Genomic DNA, 18,712 nt, shown 5'->3' with positions numbered 1-18,712 from the left:
CGTTTCCAACCTGAAATTTCCATGTGAGGACAAAGTTTTATTATTATTTCCTGTTATTTCCTTGTATCAAACAGGATCTGGCAACATTCTTCTATCAGTTAGCATATGCTCCCTAGGGTCAGTGGGGTCATCCAAGTAGTGGTTCTGCTCCTTTCATTGAGAGATCCCAGAAGGTATTATTGATTACTCACCTGTTGGATCAGATTTTTCGTGTTCTTGTTGTGTCTTGTCTGTGCTCTTACTTAATGTCTCCACAGAATTTTTTGTGGGCTGACTGGGAGTTATGAGGCTCCAGTACCAGCACCGTGCTGATGACAAGTTTTGTGTTGCCATTTCTTCCAGCACTGCTGACGCAAGACAGCCAGTTACCAGTTTGTAATGGAGAATGGAGCAGACACGAATTCCCACCTCAAAGGCAGAGATAAGGCAGAGATAATAATTACATGATATCTAGATCTTTCCTTAATCTCCTACATCTGTTGTAACGATTTCTGTATGATAGAACTTGAAAACTGACATGTCAATAAGAACTGCAATGCCCAGTGGATAAGTAGTGACATAAAAAAGTTTTACAGATTAAATAATGTAAAAGAAGTTCATTAAGTGACTTTTCAAGCTTTGACTATTAAATAAATGAAGATATGATTACCTGTGCAGTACAGCTACCACAGGTTACAGTACTAATGCAGATACAGGCATCATTAACTTCAGTGAAGGCCACAGAGCTCTTCTTGGGGTTGCACACCTTCCTTAGATCTGCAAGCACAATCCAATAAAGAAAGAGAGAATCCTGCCATGGTTCAGTGTATCATCGTCAGAAGGACGAGGCAGTCTTATAACTTTTAAACCTGGTTTTATTTTATGGTTATGGTAATTATTGGACCACCCCAGCTTTAGAATTTCTAAACACTTCATTTTGCTTTATAGTTATAATGATTAGAATTTGTTACTGGTGTTGGTAGCTGCAGATCTACTTATTTATATTGTGCTCCTGTGTTTACATTTCACTTTATCAGTTAAACTTAAACCAGTTCTCACAATTTGTCAGAAGTATTTTCTGTTAGAGAGTTTAGATTTACAGGCTGAATGACTTCATTAGAATTGCTCTGGAGCTGCAGCAGCTGCAGCAAATCAAAATATGGTTTGATTCACAATTTTGTAATTCACAATTAAATTGTAGTTCTTTTAATGGACTTCTTTACTGTACATAAAGAATGCAGATGTACACAATAACCTTATTTTTTTCCTTTTCTATTAAGAAAACCTGTCATCTTCTTTAGGACAGTGTAATTATAGGGATTCTACCCCAGTGATTAAATGCAGAGTTTCCATTTGAATTTTCAAATACTCTTTACTTACAGGTTGTCAGGCATGATTTTTTATTTCTCTGTCAGCATTTACTTAACTGGATAGTTTAGTACTGAAACAAAAGCAGGTTTAACAAAGATCTGTTGTATTTGCCTTATTAACAGAAAATAAGCAGCAAACCCACCTTGTTTACTCTTCAGAGACCCACCACTGTACTACATGCAGGCTCCATAGTCATGGAGCACCTGTGTTTGTACTCATCTAAGGCTGAATCCTAATATTTGAACATCTTTGTTGCCATCCTTCTATCTACTGTTTAAAATCCTTTAGGAAGAAGTCTCTCAGAAACCTCCCCCTCCAGGCAAGACAGTATGCCTATTTAATTGAAAAGATGCTGAGGCAAAGAGCTTGACTGCCTTGCCTGAGGTCACAGGTTTCTCTTGACTGGAAATTGTGTGCACCTTTCCACTACTTCCTTTCCATCAAAACTTGTTGTCTAAGGGTGTAAGGCTTGCAATCCTTATATAGCAATTTGAGAATAATAAAGTGAGGATTCACCCTGTGAGAACATTTACTTCTCTTAGGAAAAAGATCTGTCTCCTGCAAATACTGATACATGAATTTTCCCTTTCTCTTCTATTCTGTTAGGTCTTTTTCCAGTGCAGTCATTTTTCCCCATGCTCAGCAGCCTTTCCCAGCTTTCCCATGCCGGCAGCTCTTGCTGACAGGCAAAGCCTTAACATCGAGCAGCAGCTCCAGCTTCTGCTTCTGCGCCTTTGCTCTGTGGCCCTTCCCTCACCAGGCAGGGGAAGGAGCCTGAGGCACCCGCACGGCCCACCCTGCTTGAGAATCAGATTTCAGACAAAAAAGCTTTGTCCTTGAGCACAAATATGAAAATCAGCTTGTTCAGGTATTTCTGACTCTACTGGAGCTCCAGCCCTGGGTCACGTTGTGTTTGTAGGGAGCCAAGGAGCTGTGTAATGGCTGGGGATGTGTGGGGTTAGAAATGCGTGTGAGTGCATGTAAGCTCATGTTGGTGGGGAATTGCCCTTATTTGTATGTATGTCTTGTTTGAATAGACCTGTTGCACCCTAGGTCTTATCTAAATACAAATTTAGACCTATAGTTTCCAGCAGCCTCCTTGTCCCTTCCACCCCCCAGTTCTCTTTCCCCATCTGGAAATGAAACCAGAACTTTAAAGCTGGGGAAATTGTTCTGAACTTGATACACTAATTTTCTGATACCACCTCAGGATACCTGAAGTTTAACTATTCAGTCTGTTGAGCTTCTACAATCTTAGCTGCAACCTGGGAAAATTAATAACACCCTACTACCTCTTGGAGAGGAGTTCTAGAGAAAGGCAAGATTTGGGGCTTTGGACTAATATTTGCTTTATTCACTAAATATGGTTTTAGTTTCCATACTGTGAGCTCGCATTTGGATTTTTGTGTCCTTTTTGAAAATACATACATTAAATTAAAAGGAGTGTTAAGTTTTCCATATCAGGATCCTTCAAAGGATTTTGTACTATCTCAGAATCAGAAATGTTTACATTTTGCAGACTTACATTGAGAAAGAATGAGTCCTTGAGAATTCTATTAATTGAATTTTATGGTCTTTTAGGAAAAAAATGCAAATATTTCAATAAGAACTCACCGAATCACATCCAAAGACAAACGAAAATTTTCTGAGAGTCTTCACTAAGCTGAACAGGCTGAACAGCTGATCATGCACATTTACAGCTGATTTTAATGGCCAAACAGAGAATGTTTGTGTGCCTCAGTACTACAGAAAGGTGCCAGTAATAGGAATCCCACCAGGTAGATGATAAACTCACCCATGTGGAGGTCAGCACTTGGAGGCAGAGCCTACATTGCCTTCTCCACTGACAATGTCTCAAGTACACATGCTGAGCTATTGCCAGGCAGCCAGCACAGCAGCATAAAATTCAGTGCAACCTGCAGTGGTGTGCAAGAAACGGAGCAAATATCTGTGTGATTTAGCTCTTGCTCCTGTGGTTTAACTGCTGTTGGCACAGTTTCCAGCTGATTTAAAGCAAGCCCAGGTATGTGTACGTGACCTGCTGTTGGAGAACTAACAGGTAGACATGACCTCCTCCCCGCTCCTGATTATACAGCCTCCAGGAGTCCTTAGGCACTCTCATGATTTACTTCTGTCTTTTCACCAAAGTTGCATTTATTTTTTGTCCTAGTAGTTCACATTTTTTGTTCTTGAACAGATCTGTCTTCGCCCATCCATGTATCCTGCTATTACAGTTATTAGCATTTCACTATATTATTGTACAGGGTTCTTTTCAGTTTGCTGGCATAGAGAAATTTCTTAATAAATCTTTCTTTCCAGGTATCATTATCTTTTGTTGGCTACCAAATTTGTTTGAGTGCATTATTGTCAAATGCATATATTAGTTTTCATTTTCCTTCCTTAGTGATTCTTTTTCTGTATAAAACAATGAGAAGTATAAAGACTTAACATGACTTTAATGCTTCATCCCCATTAAAAGAATTGCAATTGTTAATGACTAAAATGCCCCTCACAAAATTCTAAATTAATCTATGCATGAGATCTTAATTACAAAGAACTTCATTCCTTAATTAATGTACTCCAGACATAGATCTATACTCTTGATTTATAAAAAATTAGTTCTTGAAACGGGTATATTTTTAAGTCACAAATAACATAAAAAATAGATGAATTTTTCTGGTATTTGTTAGTTGCAACATAAGAGGTAGCTGCTTGACACTTGTAAATCTGATGCTGTTTATCATGTTACCACAGCTTTCTGCTCAGCCTTTTTTTTTTTTTTTTTAATACTGCCCAATCCTACAAGCATTTAGTCAGGTAAGTAATTTTACTGACATGTATAGATGACCTAAGATTCCAGACTTTCAGACATATAAGATGTAACGGGAAGAAGCCACATCAGACTGAAAAAAAAAAAGGATCATGAAAGCTAAACCTTTTCCTTTAAAGTAAGAAAGGATATACAACCGGAATCTTTTTATTCTGATCCACTTAGTAGCATGCTGTTTAATGACTCTAAGTGATAATGTAGTTAAATAGTTAATTCAAGGGTTAATCCTCATCTAAAACTGAGCTGGGAACAAAGGCTGAAATGACTTTTTGGAAGGGAGGCATGGGAGGAATTCTGACCCTTCTCCTGGCACTTTACAACGCGAAACCGCGAAGCAATTGAGGAATCAGTGCACGGCACGTGGATTAAAATGCTTCCTAGAAGCAGCTAGTACTGTACATTGCCTCAACCCTCCCTGAACTTTCTCAGTAAATACAGCAGCCTGACAGCCTGGCTTTCCCGCTGGGTGGATCCTGCAACTCCAGGAGGGAATGGCACTTCTTGTTTTTAATTAGCAAAGGTGAAAGGTGAATTAAAACTAGCTGTTTGGCAAGTCAGAGCAAGGGGCTGAGTTCTGAAGAGCACCAAGGAGGAGGGTGCTTTTTTTTTCTTCCCTCCCTCCCTCCCTCTCTGAATGAATTGCCTTGCAGGAGGGACTGAAAATACAGCTTCTTCCTGAATCCACTGGCAGAGTTACTAAAGAGAGCTCAAGACACAACACTGCAGAGTAACGCCTTGGAATGTCCTCGCACTTTATAAACAATTGTCCTAGGGAGGGAATATTTTTACATGACATTTGCACAGCTTGTCAAATGGCTAGCTAAGGCTGTGTGCTTCTCTGATGAACGTTGAATTTCCCATAGAGATACCCCACAAACTGACCAAAGAGAGAAATCTAACTGCACTGGGAAAGTAGAAGTGGAAATTGGAGCCTTACAAAAACCCCACCAAAACAACAAACAAACAGCAGCAGTTAAGTGAAGAACGCAAGAATTTGATCTTGGGCAGGATGGCATCTGCCCAGGACCTTTTAATCCTGGCACTATATGGCTTGTTACTAGAGTTACCGACTGGATGTCATGCAACAGATACGAGGCAGCCAAGGTTACGTCTGTCACATAAAGGTAGGTCAGTGTGTCAGGTTTTTAAAGACTTTACGCTAATGCAAGTTCATTGACTGCTCTGAAAGTATTGCATTTGGGTTAAATTATGGTCCTTTTAAAGAGTAAAATATTCCTGTTCAGAAATCTTGTGAATAGTTTCCTTGTACTAAACTCCATCCATAATTAAGCTTACTGAATTCAGGGAGATTTAAAGCACTTACAGTGATGATTTTAGGCTACTGAAATATTCTTCTACCTGAAAGTGTGTTAGATTTGCTTGTCATTCTGTTTTAACCTCCATGCTGTATGAAGGATGCCTGGTCTCTAATAAGAGGGAAAGCAATGGAGAAGATAACCTGAAATTATTGCTGAATAAATATACTCTTATGCATCAAGTAACTCTTAAATAATTAAATGTCTGTTTCACTTTTAGAATTCTATCTCTCTACAAATATAGCTAAAGCAAAAAGACTGAATTCCTGTGCAACCATATGATTCATTCTCTAAACTAGCAAGTGTCATCACACTATAATTAAAATGACTAACTGCCAGTGTAAGTCTGCTTGCAGTTTAACTGAGCTACCCAAAGAAGAAAAAAAAATGTTATTTTTTCTGATATATGTATGTAGAGTACTTACAACTTTTTTTTTTTGTTTTAAATTATTTAAGTTTCAGTTTACCTGAAGCCTGAACCATTCGTCCTTAGCTCCTTCAGAGTACCTCCTTTTGCAGTTCCTGATTGCATGTGATTTAAACTCTTCCCCACGATTTGGTTTTAATCCTGTTTATATATAAAAATACCTGTGCACAACCATGATATTTCAGTCCTCTGCAACAGTACATACATTTGTAGATTATGTACTTAGAAATATAAGACAGGCAGATACTGCGGTAGGAGTGAAAAAATGTAACTGTGCAGGATAAATTGATGATTGGCCATGCAGTAATGTTTTGATATTATCTCTTATGCAAAGATGAAAAGAAAATGCCTTTTTGCTGACATAGTTGGGAATGAACAAATGTTAATTTACTCAAGAACATTTCTGTGGTTATGAAAGTGATAACTAAGCTGCATCAGCGTGAAGTGTGTTAGAATACCTATTTTAAGTATGGCTAAGATTTAAGAACTAGCATCAGCTACAGCTCCATGTGTAGACAGCTTTAGTCTAAACAGGGTTTAATTGTGTTTTATATAGCAAGCTAAATTACCAATTATAAAGAAAGGAGAAGCTGAATAGGATAATTGGTCAGAATGTCTTGCTAGGAAGCTATAAGAAATGGGGTTTGCTTTTATAGGGCAATGAAACACATTTTAAAGAAACAAAGATTTGTCATGGAAAGCTGTCTTGTAAGTAAACAATTAATTGCTCTCAATGAAATAAATTATATGACCCCTTTTAATATGTAAACCACTTTTTCAGAGTACAGTAGGAATGAGTGACAAATGCTGATTATATAACCCTTTCACACCTCTTACTGTTGAAAATGGGCATTTGAACACTGATTTATTTCTAGGTGTACTTACTAAGCCTATCATTATTATTGATATTTGTTTGCTTGTGATGGCGTAAGGGAGATGAGGAAACCACAGTAAATGAGACAAATATAGCTACTGTTATTTTGTTTCAGGACTCTGGCTTAGCTGCCAGTTTTGGCAAGCTCCCCACTATGGTGCTGCAACTATTAACTGCTTCTGTGCTCACTTGTAGGAGTAATTGGTTTTCCGCTGGTTGGAATCAGTGTACATTTCACTGCATACTACTTCCATTTTCAGCAGGGAGCCAGTAATTTGGCCATAACACATCATAACTCTGATATTTTCAAGGAGATTTTAAAACATCCATTTCCCACAGAGGGCCAAAGCTCCCCTGCCTGATATCAGTTCACTCAAATCCAATGACGCAGAAAGATCTGTCCCAAGTAAACTCTCCACCATGAACGCACACATCACCATCTTATATTTCACCTTGTACAATTCCCTGTCGCATTTTTCACACTTATGAAATGTGACTGATTTTACAGGCTGTGGTGCAGTCAGTGAGTGCACAACCACAGATCCCAAACCAAAGGTTAGAAATGGCATACCTGCCTGCACCCTGGGAACAGCTATTGCAACTCTCCCAACCAAAAGAATGTAGCAACCAACCATGAAGACAATGAGCAAATGTTGTTGCTGAATTCACTAATCAAACAGGAACAGCAGGAGGGTCCCTCATCTTAATTGCTTTGACTCCAGAGAGAGGCTGCTGTGGGTACCAGCCAGGCACAGGGTAGTTACGAAGAGCCAACTGTGCACCCTCTCTACAGAGCTGCTCCTGCCTGTCCTGTGAGTTGCTGTGTTGGTACAAAGGATGCCCATATGTGCAAATTTTCTGTGTGCAGTAGCTGTAAATTCACTTACAAATTTCCCTGCGAAGACCCTGAAACATGAAAGTAAGCATGCCTGCTCACTGCCTCCCTTTGGATGGGTGGATGCTATGGTGGTTAATCTCCATTCAGGCCGTTGCAAGATAGGCTAGTGCTGACTGGTAAGTTAAAAACCTCTATGACTAATATGATGAGGTTATTTTGTTATGGGATAAGTATTTACAACTAACTAGTTATTCTTATTTTAAAGAGTCAGGAGAAGACAAATTAGAAAAGGAGACTCTCTGATCTTTGTAAATTCACAAATTCTCCCTCTTTTTTTTTCTTTAGAAGTGGTGCTCAGTGAAAGTGCAGTGAACTGACAGTGAATGAGAACTTTTTGCTCTCAGAGCAACCCAGGCTTCACCTGCAGTGCACACATGTCTCCAACGCCACTGCAACAAGATCAGGTCCTAACCCTTGTGCAGAGGGGTCACCTGATGGATAGGAATACCATAATCCCCTTGCCAATTAAGGGATATATTTTGCAACCCGTTTGACTCTGTGCTCATTTACTCAGCTTCAGTGGGGGTTAATGAAAGTCCTGCATTCTTGAACTACTGTTAAACCTGTCAAATTAATGCCAACTATAATGGTGATTTTTGGTAAGGTAGAGGATGGTCTTTGTTCACAGTAGACTCAAACATGAGAATTGTGCCATTCTTTTATATAGGGTTAGAATTAATCCTCCAACCACATAACAGTCATTTTATGGTTCTAACTTCACCTCTAGTAAGTGGAACTATATTTATATCCAGGCTTGAAGGTGTTGTCCTCAGACTGTCAGCTTTTGTCCATCAGAAAATTTACACTGCAATTAGCACCACTTGTGATATTAGTGGTATGGTTGCGCTAAAGGTCAGTGTTCGATGATGACCAGCAACGGTCTTGCTTGGGGTAATAATGTACTCCAATAGCTTCGTGTTGATTTGTAGAGAAAAAAATATATTATCACTCGTTCAGTATTACAAAGAAATAAAGTTTCTACATTATAAAGTTACAGGTTGACAACTGCATTTAAGAATCATTAGCTCATTTTACATACAGTGCAGGCTCTGACTAATGAGGTGTTAATGGAAGCCAAGTTTCAGCCCCTATTCTTTATAGGCTGCTGGTTAAATTCTTTCCCAGTATCCCACAGTTGGAGTTCTCGCAATGGGAAATATATAATTAAGGTGAAATCAGCACACACTGCATGTTAAAAAGAAACTATTTACATTACAGATTGAAATGGACTGGGTTTCCAGAGGACAGGAGGGATATATTTATATAAGCCTAACAGAGCTACACTAGAAGCATGTAAGCCTGAAGAGACCATGAAGGATGTAATTGTATAATTCAAGCGTTATGCAGGGTTTGCAGTGTATTTCTATCTGGTGGTTTTTTTTCCCTAGTTTGTGAATATGGTAAAGAACAAAGGTAACATAGTATGAAAATGAGATGTTGAGCCCTTACAGCGGTCTATGCTATTTTGTTGCTGCAATGGGATCTGGTATAGTTGGTTATATGCAGAGATTTGCAGATCTCCAGGGTTCTCTTTTCTGTTTTACCCATTTACATTGGTCTTGAGTGACTTGAGGGATCTTGGCATCACCTGATCTCAGGTTGTGTAGTGGTGCTTTGGATGCTGTTCTTATTTGGAAAAGGTATGGTAAAGTAGCAGTTGTGCCTGCCTTATCCATCCAAATATCTCCCTTTTACCTGCTGTGGGAACTGCTTGTTACTTTCTGTACTACAGTCAAGCTGCAGCAGGCAGAAGGAGCAGGCCAAATTTAGAAGGAAATAATCTGGATTAGAAAATTTATTCTCTAATCATAAATATTTCAAACAATAGCAGCAGACAACTAGGGAAGGGAGAGCTGAAATGTTGCAGAAGGAAGTGACGCTCTCCATGTCCATATGCAGATTTTAGTAAGTAGAATGTGTAATGCAAAACATTTAATGTATAAGAATTCAGGTTTGTTAAGGCTGGCTAATCATCTCTGAGGGCTGCTGACGTCTGTTAAAGCAGAAAAAATGTTTCATTGCCTTTTGCAGAAGCCAGGCTTTCAGCACACCTACTGAACTTTCTTGATAATTGTAATTCAGAATTCATTTTAATTCATACTAAACGTTCATCATGCTTATCTATGAAATCTTACTATGTCTGTTCTCTAGCTAGGTGGCAGCAAAATTTACTCAGGGACTAATGACTAAATTGAATAACAAAAATATAGGGAATTTTTATACAGACATTTCTGAATTCTGAACTGGGTAGATATATTTAATGCAAGTATAGTATCTTCAATTAGTAATCACCTGGCCACATAAATCATGGTTAATTAATGACTAGCCACATAACCCATAACTGTCTCATGACTGATTCAATTTCATGCACAAAAATGTTTTCTATTTTTAACAGCTTTCAATGTAATAAAATTTTGGATTTGAATGACTAGGAAAGGATAGTTTTCCTACCAAGGCAAATTCAAATTTAAGAAAGATGTTAATTAATGCTAGATATAAAACACCTTGATTTAGCTTGTGGTCTATGCTTACATATAGTCCAGAGAAGTCACAGAATCACAGGTTGGAAGAGACCTCAGGGATCATCTAGTCCAACCTATATGTATGTATGTATCTATAAAATATGTGCATATATATAACAGATTGAAGTCTGGATTTTTCTTACAGTGAATTAAAGAGCAGTATAATGCCAAGGGTTTAGGAACTAAAGACCTGTATTATTCTATATTATGGCTCCAGGTCTAAATGTGTTTGGGTATAAGGGCTGATAACCAGAATTATGTGTGTGTGAAAAAACATGTAAGGCCATACAGAACTCAATGTCAGCTTAGAAATGTCTTCAGGAAAGATACACAGATACCTCTGGGCCACCTGTGGGGTAGACAGGAGACCTTTTGCATCCCTTCTCCCACTGGACAGACAACTGACTCTTTACCAACAATTAGGACAACCTTTAGGTTTATTATTCATCCATATCACAAGAGGTGACTGGCAGCAAGTTCAGGAGTGTTTCCCAGTAATCCTAGAGGGACTCGCTCACCAGGACAGGAATTTTTTGGCAGAGAATCCATGCTAGTTCTTTTCAAAACTGCATTTTGTTGACAAAGGCTTCTGTAAGTATTGCTGTAGCAGAACTCTGAAGCAATAAGCACCACCACCGAGGATGCAAGAAGCAGACTGTTTGCTGCGTAACATCAATCACTTTCCTGCTTTTGCTTTAAAGAACTAAGTACCATCTGAAGGTGCAAGACCAGAATATCCTGCATGTTGCTGCTTCTATGCCACTACCGCCCTGCTTTCAAAGTGATAACACCATCTGCTATTTTAAACTTTTCATCAGATCTTGTACTCATCATTATTTCACTGAAAGCAAGTGTTATATTTTTCTTAAATGAAAACAGGATTAATGCTGTTTGTATGATTTACAGGATGCTGTGCAAGGGTGAGCATCTGTTTCAGGCCTTTCGAGAAACTTTTGGTCAATAAATATTCTAAAATTGTGCAAAGGGAATAGTAAATATTAAAACTGCCATCCTGGTTTTCTTCATGTAACCAGGCAAATATGATGAAGTTATAGCATGCAGACAGCATTAATGAGAAAAATCTTCATTTCTTAAAGAAATTCATAGCCTGCAGGGATAAAGATAATAATCTCTGTTTTACAGAAAAAAGCTCTCTTAAATTGAATATACTATAAAATGTTTTGTGTTGGTTAGTTAATGTTTGGCATTAAAATAACCAGTTAAGGATTCATGACTAAACATGAAAGAAAATGTTAAAAGAGAAAAAGAACGAAAATATTGCATTATAAAAAATCTGTAGTGTAGTTCAGTTATAATTCCAAACTCCTGTAAAGAAAGGATATAAATAACTTTGAAAAAAACAGTATTTGAGAAGTTTTTAAAATAAACGCCATCTTTAAAGTGATGAAAAATGTAAATTGCCATCGCCAAGATTCAGTCTCAGGAACTGAATGAGTTTACCACATACATTAAAACAAATAAACCCATCATGATTCTCTCAGAGCATAGTTTCAAAATCAAGTGTTACCAACCTATTGTTTCCCTGCTTTTATCATCTCACATTGGCAAATTCCTTTTTCCCTTTATCTTATTTCTCCTGATCACCCCCAGGCTACAAGGCCGTGTTTTGGAATAGAGATTTCACCTTGTTAATGAATTCAATTGAAGGCTGACTTCACTGTGTTTCTTCTCTAAGCATCTTCTGTTAGTTTTGATGAAGCTATAAATTGATATGCTTTCACTTATGCTGTATCCCGTTGGCAAACTGTTTTAGAGCAGTCTAAAGACCTTTTTTTTCCCTTTTAAAACAGTGTAAAGCAGGAATGTATCATGTATTCAGTTTTTTCTTACCCTGTGATGATTTTCATGCCTATAAAAGTCACCCAAGCAAAAGTGTTTTAAGTTAGGTGGTTGTTTATTATTATTATCAATAATAATATATTTTTAAGAAACAATATTACAAACACAAGGAAGGGTTTCTTTGTTTTTCCTCAGGGTTTCTCTGTGACATTTCTTGATGCTAGACCTTTTCAGAGGATTTGTAAATTGCAGCACTTTACCATCAGGCGCCTGGATACACTCTTTAGCTGCAATGCTCTAGGTGAATAGATCATCTTAGTGATGAATCTTTGTTTCTCTTCTAGTCTACTCTCGTTCTTATTTTACCTGTAATTTCCAGGATCTCTGGAATATAATGGCATGTCAAAGATGTCTTTTACTTTTTCGGTGCAAGTATGTACAGGAGGTCTGTAACCACAAAGATGTCAACAAAGAGATGCCTGCCAAACATCCTGGCCCTGGCATGACACACAGACTGTGTGTGTAGCCAATAGCTGCAAAACTTGGATCACTCATGTAGCTGAAAAATAATTTTTATGGAATAAAAGTTGAACCTCATCTTTAAATTACTTTTTATTAGTCTCAGGTGAAAACAGATAATTGATAATTGTTTATGTCATGTCTTTCTACCCTGTCTCAATATAGTACTTTGTATGCTTTATTACCTCTTTGGTCAATCAGAATCTGCTCAAGTCTTGCTAAAAGTCAATGAGAGTCTTTCAGTTTCATATAATGACCTAAGATCTGTCCTTGAATGCAGTGCAGTGTTTCAGACTGAAACTTCATTTGCCTGGTGGAAGTGCCGTCCGTTTGCCTCATGCACTTCACAGAACAAAATCAATGAAGTTTACCAGGAAACAGCAATATTCTCTGCTGTGTTGTCTCTTTGCCTTCCATAGGGAAATTTGGTGCCATAACACTTTCTGTAACTCACATGCCTGTTACTGGTTGGTTCCTGGTACTTAGATCTCCAGTATCAAGGAACGGATTAAAAACTGATTTTTCAATGCTTCTGCAGGTTAAAAAGTCAACACAGAGGAAACCCTGTAACAGTCTAATGGCAAAGACTAATTTGCCATAGGCACGCAGCATCTAGCTTCTAAAATTGCGTTGCTGTTCTTAGTTGAATTTGCTTGATACGAGCTTTCATATCAGAAACCTAGTTGTGAAGGATATCTTTCCAGTCAAAGAAGGTTGTATGGCAGATGTGATTTCTGTGCTTTGTGTGATCTGTTACAATATCTTCCAAAGGATCACTATGAATATTAAATGTCAAAATACAGAAGAAATAAAAACCCAAAAATTTCATTCATGAAAAAAAACCAGGAAAACCAAACTCAACCAAACAAAGCCTGTTAGCCAAAATGAGGAGGAAGAAAAAATATATCACTGATGACTTCTCATATCCCTTTGGCATGAACAGAGGATGTTCATTATTTATACAAAATTGTTGACAGGCAATATATAGCCCTTTTCAGACTGTGATTTGGCAGCAACAGCTAAGAAAAAAAAGACATTTATGATCCTTGTAAAATCATGTTGCTAAAATTTCTACTTCATCAATACTGGAGAATTTCAGGTTTTAGGAAATTTGCTCATTCAGTGCAGCCTGTAATGTTTATTCTGTTTCCATTTCTTTAAATCCCCCAAAATATATTTACATACACATTTTAAAGGTTCTCTCTAGTATGACGATGGGTTTTTTTTTGCAAACTATTTGCAAAATAATTCCCTAAATCAAGGAATCGGTGCTTGGAAGACAGGCATTCAGTGAAAGAAGACTTCACTTCTCTTAACATCCTTAATGTATCTATGCTTTACTTCTTCTGTGTTTATTTTTATCTAAAGGATTCCTGACTTCATACTGTGAAGCAATTGAAGCTTCTGTGGGGAGTCAAACAATGGGCTTTTTACTGTTGCTAAGTTTGCCTTATAGGCTTTGTCTTACAACACATTTGTTTAATAGGCCTAGTAAAATGGTGAATGCAGCTGTAAATATATCTTTTATTTGCTGATGTGCAATAAACATCACAGGGATGTTGGCCTTTTCTTATTCTGATCTTTCTGACTCTGGTGAAAGGAAATTGTACAAAATGAATGAAAAGTGCCTTAAACTGATTGCAGAAAACAACAGTCCCCAAATACCTAAGGGTCAGTACCTTGTTTCTCTTTTAACAGATGGTTTCTCCCAGCAGTGTTACTAAAACTTAATAATAGTAAAATAATAGGTTGCTTGATGTGAGGGAATTATTGCAGATAGCACTATTCACTGGGGTCATCACTGAAGGTCATTTTTCAGCCAGAAAGCTAAAGGTTAGCAAGTGTTGCTCAATTCCATGAGCTCCTGCAACTCCTTATTTATGATTAAGCTAAGTGCTTTCCCGTGGGTGTGTGGTAAAAGCCAAGAGTAAAGGAAAGTAAACCAATTCCTTTAGGTACTAAATATTTCATCTCAGTTGATTGAGAATGCTATGATGCAAAGCTTGAAAATATGTGTTGTCTGGGAGCCCAGAAAGACGTAAGCTGGCTTAGAGATCTTTTTCTTATTAATGTTGTTACTGAAAAAATGTCTTGTCTTTATGTGCCTGTGTTTACATGCAGTAAGTCATTCTTTTTTCATCTCTGCTTATCTTAGGCATGGCCATGTCCTTCTGCATATTTTCGGGTTACACAAGCATCTGGGATAGTAGTCATTTCTAAACACACTATTGAGGAGGTGTTAAAGTATTCAGCAGGTTTGAGCATTTATTATAGCTCAGAACCAGGCTGTAAACAGTCCCAAGCTCTTTACTGATTCCATAGTACTCCTTGTTGAGTGACTGAGTCTTCTGTGGGTCAACATTCAAACACTGCAATGGTTATATAATTTCTAAAATACTTTAATTCTTAGAAATAAAATGCTTCACATTTAGAAGATAAAATAAACAGTTACAGTAGAGTAGCTCTCCAGCAACAGCTTTGAATGCAGCACACTGTCCTTAAATTCTATGCTAAATATGACATGTTTAATACAAAAATAGAACAGAGGCCTTGTTTCACTGTTACTAAGGACAATAGTAATCCTCCCACAAAATTCTGTGACTAAAGAATTGACAGGATATTCCGTGTTCCTGCCTTTACTTTCTGAAAACAGTGATCCATTTGGTTGTTGCACTTAGCCTGGAAGTGTATTTCTGTCTCTCCTAAGTATAGAAGGAGAACAATGGTCAGCTTAAACCGGAGGCCTAGCTTACACTCAGATAAAAGTAGGTGAGATGGATTTGGAATGAATGTCTGATGATAGGTCTAGGATAAAATCCTTTAAATGAGAATGACTTACTGCAGAGTTTACAAGCTGCAGCGCTATTGCCTTGTTATTAAGTAGTGTGTCTTTGATCTAATAATGATCTGGAAGATGAGGATGAAGGTGTAGCCACTTGACCAGTGACTTCAGCAATATAAGTGGCTACCATAGCTGCTGGGCACAGCTACCTCTGGACCACAGTAATGACTCAGATGTGTTCCGCATCTGCCTCACTCCACAATATGCTGACTTTGTTTAAGAACAATATGCTGATTTAGGTGAAGCGTGATAGACTGACTTAGGTTAAGCAGCTTTCAGAACAGTTTAAATTAAACTAATGCGCCATCATACTGAAATAGGTGAGCCTCTCACAGCTGCCTGCCAGAGCTCAGCTACTCTCTGGCCGAGAAGCAGTAATAAATAGAGGTTATATACAAGCTGTTTAAGTTATTTCCGCTGCACACAAAGTGGTCTTATAGACCATACCCTAAAACTTTGATTCTATAGATACTTGATCGTGTGTACCGTTAATCAGACAAATTACTCCATTGATTAAAAGTTAAGTTGGGTTTTGTTTGCAAGATCAAAGTCTAAGGCACAGATTCTTTGTGGCCATCCCTGTACCATGATTGATTAAAACCAATCATGACAAAAGTTGTTCTATTTTGCCTGAATGCCAGGCATTACAAAACAACATGAAACCCTGACAAATTTGATTTATTTGTATAATTTCACTTTCCCATTTATTCTTTGGTTAAAACACTTACAAAAAGGCTTGAGACTTACAACTTGTCATGCTCCTTTGTTATAAGGAAAATGGTATTTTCAGAGAATGCTTCTTTGAGGATTTTATAAAGCACTGTAATGTGTGTGGGTACTTGTCGTTTAGAATTGTGAAATAGATGTTACAAGTGCTATATGTGGTCTCTGTAATTTTCTTGACATGGAATAAACCCTTTATTAGAAAATGCAGCAAATTACTTCATAATATCAGCTTAATGGATTAGATTTTTTTTTTTGTGGCTTCACATTTACTGCTTTAAAGTAATATAGCACTAAAACCCTTGAGCTGTAAAATTAGATCTCTGGGCTGTTGAAAAGTCCTTGTACTCTTAATTTAAAAGTAAAACAAACCAAAAAACTTATAGCATGGAGATTTGAAAATAATAATAACTAATGTTTATACATTCTTGTGAAACAGCTCCTGAAGTGTGCTGTGAATTTGATAGCAGCATAGAAATGCTTTACCTTGGAATTTTTGAAAGGTAACAGACATATTGACACGTACTGATATCTGATACTATTGCCTGGGAGTGTTGCAGGACCCATGGGGAATACCTGAGAATTAAAGTTGTCATGTCTTAACATGTCTTATATTTTAAATGGTGTAAACTATAAATTAACACGAAGAAAGTAGATTTCTAATCTATGACGAAAAGGTGCTTCAGGGTTTTTCTGATTTAGTCATACATTGTATCCATGACTGCAGCCCTGCTACAACCTTGTTGGCGTGGTTTGGCTTCTGTGCTTAACTGTTCACAACACAGCGGTACATTTCTACAGATGTGAATTTCTGTGCAAACTCTGTCTTAGTGACTTTGCTTTATAAGCGTTTGGTCCTTCAGTCTGTAAGGTCTACTCTGGCCAGATGTGTAATTTTGATGGCAGAGGTTAGCTATTAGTGCATCCACCTGAGTGTCGTACTTATGGTTGTAACTGCAGTACAGTAGCACAGGGTGATAATGTGTTTCTGTTCATCATGGTGTTCTGCAGTTGCTTTCACAGGGTTTGTAATAACGCTGATACTACTTAGTCACTACAGGACTGTTTACAGACATTTATAAATGCATCTGAGAACACTAAAGGGTGGAGGTAGATCCCAAGAGCAGACTGCATAACTGGATAAGAAAGCCTTCAGTTTGGCCTTAACATTTTTGATTGATGATACTTGTTTCTAACCGATTAGTTCTTAATCCAAGCAGTTACTGATTTTTACCCTTGTAAAGACTTAACACCTGGTGAAAACCTCTATAAAGACCTCACTGCTGCTGGTAGCTATCTTAGATGGTGAACTCCAGAGATCTGATGTGATGCTTATAGCTATAGAACCCATAAAACAAGCCTCTGTGTAATTTTAAAGCCAAATCCTTTTGTAATTAAATTATTTATTTTGGGAAAAAAGAGTTACAGTCCTTTTCTTTCATTTAGAGTTTTTCTGTTGGGCAGATTGGATGACCAATAATGTGTTAATAATCTGTTAAATTTGAGAAATCTGAATTCACATTGAAGTTTCATGAAAGTCTGTCAAAAAGCTCCTGGGATCCTCAAGTATTTAAGTCCTGCTAAATCCCCAAAATTTTTTCCCAGTAGAATTATCTAACCTAAATGTGAGAATAAAACTTCCTTCCAACTACCTGTTGTTTTGCCTAGTGAAACTGAAATATCTTTGAGCAGCAAGACACTGACAATAAGAAATATTAACAAGGAGATGCCTCAATAGGAGCAACCATTAAAGCAGAAAATAAACATGAAAAGTGAAAGAAATATATTCTAGTCTCCTCTGTGCTTGTATCTGATGTCCCTAGGGCTTTATCTGTTCTTTTCCCTACTGCAATAGTCTGAGATCTTCTCTTTATCACTAGCTTTTTTAGTATCTCCACTTCTTAGTGAATCACTTAATCATTCCAAAGTCATACTCACCTTTCCTCATCCCTAATGTTTTCCTATGGCAACACACACAATGATATCGCAGACATTAAAGTCTCCCTTGTAACAACTGTCTTCCTCATGTATAACCTTCAACAGTATTCCTGGATTCTTTTTTAAAAGTGGTGTCTGCTCGATGCATGAGAAACCGTGTAAGACACTTGCTGCTTTGTTTGTGGGGTTTTTAAAATTCATTTTCCTGACTCTTCAAGGTCCAGAAATATGTATGATTGGTATCATGTGTTTATGTAACTTCCAGCTAGTAATACAAGGATTTAAATTAACTTTACATTATTTTGGTCCTTTCTTTTATTTTTGTAATATGTTTTGCTTTTGGCTTTAAATCTCTTCTGAAGTTTCATATCATAAGGTTATTTTTTCTCCTTTTTTTGTTCTTTTTAAATATTATTCCTCCTCTAAGAGAGCCAAATTTAATTCTGATGTGGTCACTATTATTTAATATCTAAAGTATAACTACCTTCTCAATTTTTTACTAACATTTCCTTTGATACGTTCCAAACAAGCCATTTCAAAAAAGAATCATTTAACATGCAAAATAAAACTTCCTTAAATGTTTTCTTTATTATGCTGGATAATCAGTTTACGAAAGGGATGTCCAAGATATTTTCTAATGTAATATTATTCTTTTGTGTGGCCTCATTGATCT

The 18,712-nt window shown here is 37.3% G+C and overlaps 1 protein-coding gene across 1 annotated transcript in view; it reads left to right on the top strand.

Annotated features, from left to right (window-relative positions):
* The first annotated feature begins 4,824 nt into the window (after window positions 1-4,824).
* Window positions 4,825-18,712, top strand: part of SEMA3E (semaphorin 3E) — a 145,610-nt gene continuing 131,722 nt past the window's right edge. Inside the window, exon 1 of the mRNA XM_075081515.1 lies at window positions 4,825-5,304. Coding sequence (XP_074937616.1) covers window positions 5,190-5,304 — 115 coding nt within the window. The 5' untranslated portion in view covers window positions 4,825-5,189. The remainder of the gene's footprint in view (window positions 5,305-18,712) is intronic.

This window comes from Phalacrocorax aristotelis, chromosome 1 (assembly GCF_949628215.1).
Source record: "Phalacrocorax aristotelis chromosome 1, bGulAri2.1, whole genome shotgun sequence".
Lineage (NCBI taxonomy): Eukaryota > Metazoa > Chordata > Aves > Suliformes > Phalacrocoracidae > Phalacrocorax > Phalacrocorax aristotelis.
This window is presented reverse-complemented; position numbering and strand designations above follow the sequence as displayed.